The following is a 2,799-nucleotide window of genomic DNA, read 5'->3' on the forward strand; positions in this document are numbered from 1 at the left end:
ATCTTTGGATGATAAATATTGATTTATTAATTAAGCTATTATTTATTAATTGATCTATCGGACAGAAGAGGGATACAAAAGCAAATGTCCTATCAAGGCTTATTGCGGCGTCTGAAATTAAAGAGAAAAATGGACTTTTATTGATTATTTAAATTATATTTTGACCCATATAACCCAATAATTATATCCAATATTTTCATTTGTCTTGTTATAGGTCGTTGCGATATATACTAACAGTATAAATTATGGATGGGTAAAACACTAAATTGTGCACCATCTCAAACACACTCCAGCAAGAGAGAGCGACGACAACAATCATGGGTTCAGAAACAGTGCCAAAAATTCCTGTTGTTCATTTGTCCCAGGAAAACTTCGAGCCTGGCTCTAGTTCCTGGCTGGCGGCTTGCAATGATATCCGGCGAGCACTTGAGGAATACAGCTTCTTTGAAGTAGTATACAGCGAACCTTCAATGGAATTTTACAGGGAAATTATATCGGTGCTAGAGGAATTGTTCAATCTCCCTGATGAAACAAAAACCAGAAATACACATCCTAAGATCGGCCACGGTTACATGGGGAAAATCTCTGGCTTCCCTGAGGGCTTGGGGATCGAGTATGCAACAAAGAAAGATGAATGTCAAAAATTTACAAGACTTATGTGGCCCGATGGAAATGAAAGATTCTGGTAAGATCTGCATATTATTATATTATGATTAAATATTTTTCTTTTTCCTTTTCCTTCGACCGATCATCTGAATCCTTGCATATAGCTGTATCCTCCTATGCTAACATTAATGTGAGCTTAATTAGTATGATTTACTTGCTTTTTGTTTGTATCTTTAGTGATGTCATCCACTCTTATACGAAGATAGCATCTGAACTAAATCAGATGCTGGTAAGGATGTTGTTTGAAAGCTATGGATTGAAGAAAGACCACGAGCCTCTCTTAAACTCAACAAATTACCTCCTACGTCTGTTGAAATATGGAAGATCACTCGGGGAGACGAATGTTGGTTTTAAGGCTCATATGGACAAGACTTTCTTGACTCTACTTTATCAAAATCCTGTTAACGGTTTAGAGATAAGAACCAAGGAAGGAGAGTGGATTACTTACGAGCCTTCTTCACCAACTTCATTTGCTGTATAGCTGGTGATGTATGCATGGTGGGTTTATCCTATTTCTTATTTTACAAGATTCCTATTTCAAACGATACACACACACACACACTTAATCGATTCATAACACTTGATCATGAATTGTGTCGTTTGAATAGAAAATCTTGGTTGGTGTTGTGTAGGCATGGAGCAATGACAGGATAAAATCTTCTTACCATCGAGTCGTTGTAAGCAGCGAAGAAGACAGATATGCACTGGGGTTATTCACATTCCTAGATGGGGTGGTGCAAACAGCAGAGGAGCTAGTAGATGATGAACACCCATTACAGTACAAGCCCTTTGAACACCAGAAGCTTCTTCATTTCTATGAATCATCCAATGATCCGGATAAACGTGACATCAATATCATGAAAACCTTCTGTGGTGTTTAATTCTCTAAAATATAATGAGATTATGCTGCTTGACATGTCTCCTTTTCCTTTGTTTTTCCTCGGTCGATTGTTTTCAACCAGTCTTATCTGTATCTCTTGGGTGAATCTCTAAAATGTAATGGGACTATGCTGCTTGACATGTCTCCTTTTTTTTTTTATGTTTTTCCTCGGTCGATTGCTTTCAACCAGTCTTATTTGTAACTCTTGGGTCAATCTCTAAAATGTAATGGGATTAATTATGCTGCTTGACATGTCTCCTTTTTTTTTTGTTTTTCCTTGGTGGATTGTTTTCAACCAGTCTTATTTGTACCTCTTGGGTGAATCTCTAAAATGTAATGGGATCATGCTGCTTGACATGTCTCCTTTTCTTTTGTTTTTTCTCTGTCGATTGTTTTCAACCAGTCTTATTTGTACCTCTTGGGTGAATCTCTAAAATGTAATGGGATCATGCTGCTTGACATGTCTCCTTTTCTTTTGTTTTTTCTCTGTCGATTGTTTTCAACCAGTCTTATTTGTACCTCTTGGGTGAATGAAGTGTTTAATTATTTGGTGAAGGCTATGAGTCATGTTCTGCCTTGGGATTATTGATCTTGTTTCCAAACAACTTTTTGCGATTAGATTTCTGAAGTTTCAGAAATTCTAAATTTAAGCCCTTCCATCAATATCTTTATACATTGTTGTAGGAATTATTTATTGCAGAGAATATTTAAGCCCTTCCATCAATATCTCTATAAATATTTGAATAATTTGATAACACAATTAACACTACCAGAAATTCAACTAAACCCATCAGAATTACCAACAGAATTTTTTCTATCGGTAATTTACGGTAATATTTACCGATGGATGTAAATCCCTCATTAATTCTGTCAATATAAAATACAAAACTCCTTGAAATATCAATTGAGATCTTGGTTATATGTAGTTATGGAGAGTTTTGAGGTTTGTTCTAGATAATATTTGGACAAACCTCAAATATACCCCGTCCCCCAACTATTGGAGTTGTATAAGTTTTTCCCTAAATAACTTTCTATATCAATTTGGTTACAAAAAAAAAAAAAGAGATCAATCGCCTAAATATAAAAATCTAGGTAACAAACCTAAAAGATTTTTGCATAAAATAAGTGATCTTATGTTTTTTAACCCTTTAAACATCATTTGAGCCTAATACATGTTCATTTTTTTATAGCAATGAACTATAGCCTATATTTTGTGCCTATAAAAGTCATTTATGATATATATATATATATAT

General features: G+C 34.8%; 1 protein-coding gene across 1 annotated transcript; it reads left to right on the forward strand.

The window, feature by feature from the left end:
* The first annotated feature begins 257 nt into the window (after nt 1-257).
* Nucleotides 258-2,101, forward strand: LOC118034811 (deoxypodophyllotoxin synthase-like). The gene is made up of 3 exons (XM_073407189.1): nt 258-685; nt 844-1,164; nt 1,299-2,101. The coding sequence occupies exons 1-2, from the start codon at nt 318-320 to the stop codon at nt 1,145-1,147; spliced, it is 672 nt and encodes a 223-aa protein (XP_073263290.1). The 5' UTR covers nt 258-317; the 3' UTR covers nt 1,148-1,164; nt 1,299-2,101.
* The last annotated feature ends 698 nt before the right edge of the window (nt 2,102-2,799 follow it).

Source organism: Populus alba, chromosome 1, assembly GCF_005239225.2.
Source record: "Populus alba chromosome 1, ASM523922v2, whole genome shotgun sequence".
Lineage (NCBI taxonomy): Eukaryota > Viridiplantae > Streptophyta > Magnoliopsida > Malpighiales > Salicaceae > Populus > Populus alba.